Genomic DNA, 1,076 nt, shown 5'->3' with positions numbered 1-1,076 from the left:
CCCCCCCCCGCCGCTTCCGGCGAGCAGTGCCCCGGGGCGAGGCGGCGGGAGCCGTGCAGGAGCTGGCGCGGGCGCTGGCGCACCTGCTGGAGGCCGAAAGGCAGGAGCGGGCGCGGGCTGAGGCGCAGGAGGCCGAGGATCAGCAGGCGCGCGTCCTGGCGCAGCTGCTGCGCTCCTGGAGCAGCCCCCGCACCAGCGACCCCGCGCTGGGTCTGGAGGACGACCCCGACGCGCCCGCCGCGCAGTTGGCCCGCGCCCTGCTCCGCGCCCGCCTGGACCCCGCGGCCCTCGCAGCCCAGCTCGTCCCCGCCCCTGCCCCCGCCGCTGCGCTCAGACCCCGGCCCCCAGTCTACGACGACGGCCCCGCCGGCCCGGAGGCCGAGGACGCCGGCGACGAGACGCCCGATGTGGACCCGGAGCTGCTGAGGTTCCCCAGCAACGGGCGGGCAGGGGGCGGGGCCGGCATCCCGGGGTGGGGGTGTAGGAGGGCGAGGGGCGGCCGGGGCCTGCCTCACAGCGTGGTGCCGACACCTAGGCCCTGGGATCCTAGGAGGGAGTGAGGACCGGCACCCAGGGTGTAGGGTCAGAGGTGCTTGTCTGGGGAGACAGCGGGGAGCGGGACTGTCGGTCCCGAGGAAAGGGGCTCCGATGTCGGGTTTCTGGGGGGAGGAGCGGGAGGCAGGGAAACCATAGTGTGTGGGCTGCGAGGCAAGGGCAGCTGGAAAGCAGTGGGCTGGAGACAGACGGTCCCCAGGCAGTACGGGGTTGCGGGGCGGTCTGGGCTCTAGGGCAGCGACGTCGATGCGCGGGCACCTTCTCACCGCCTTCCTCTCGGCTCTCCTGCAGGTACTTGTTGGGGCGGATCCTCGCCGGGAGTGCGGACCCCGAGGCTGTGGCTGCCCCGCGCCGCCTCCGCCGTGCCGCCGACCAGGATCTGGGCCCCGAGGTGCCTCCTGAGGGTGTGCTGGGGGCCCTGCTGCGGGTGAAGCGCCTGGAGACCCCCTCGCCCCAGGCGCCGATGCGTCGCCTTCTGCCACCCTGAGCACCGCCCGGATCCTGCGCTCCCTCGGGCCCAG

General features: G+C 75.0%; 1 protein-coding gene across 1 annotated transcript in view; it reads left to right on the top strand.

The window, feature by feature from the left end:
• The window catches only part of PCSK1N (proprotein convertase subtilisin/kexin type 1 inhibitor), a 6,197-nt gene extending 5,121 nt beyond the window's left edge, over positions 1-1,076 (top strand). The window contains exons 3-4 of the mRNA XM_034649788.1: positions 1-427; positions 847-1,076. The exon at positions 1-427 is cut by the window's left edge and continues 2 nt beyond it. Of these exons, the coding sequence (XP_034505679.1) occupies positions 1-427; positions 847-1,042 (623 nt within the window). The 3' untranslated portion in view covers positions 1,043-1,076. The remainder of the gene's footprint in view (positions 428-846) is intronic.

This window comes from Ailuropoda melanoleuca, chromosome X (genome assembly GCF_002007445.2).
Source record: "Ailuropoda melanoleuca isolate Jingjing chromosome X, ASM200744v2, whole genome shotgun sequence".
NCBI lineage: Eukaryota > Metazoa > Chordata > Mammalia > Carnivora > Ursidae > Ailuropoda > Ailuropoda melanoleuca.
This window is presented reverse-complemented; position numbering and strand designations above follow the sequence as displayed.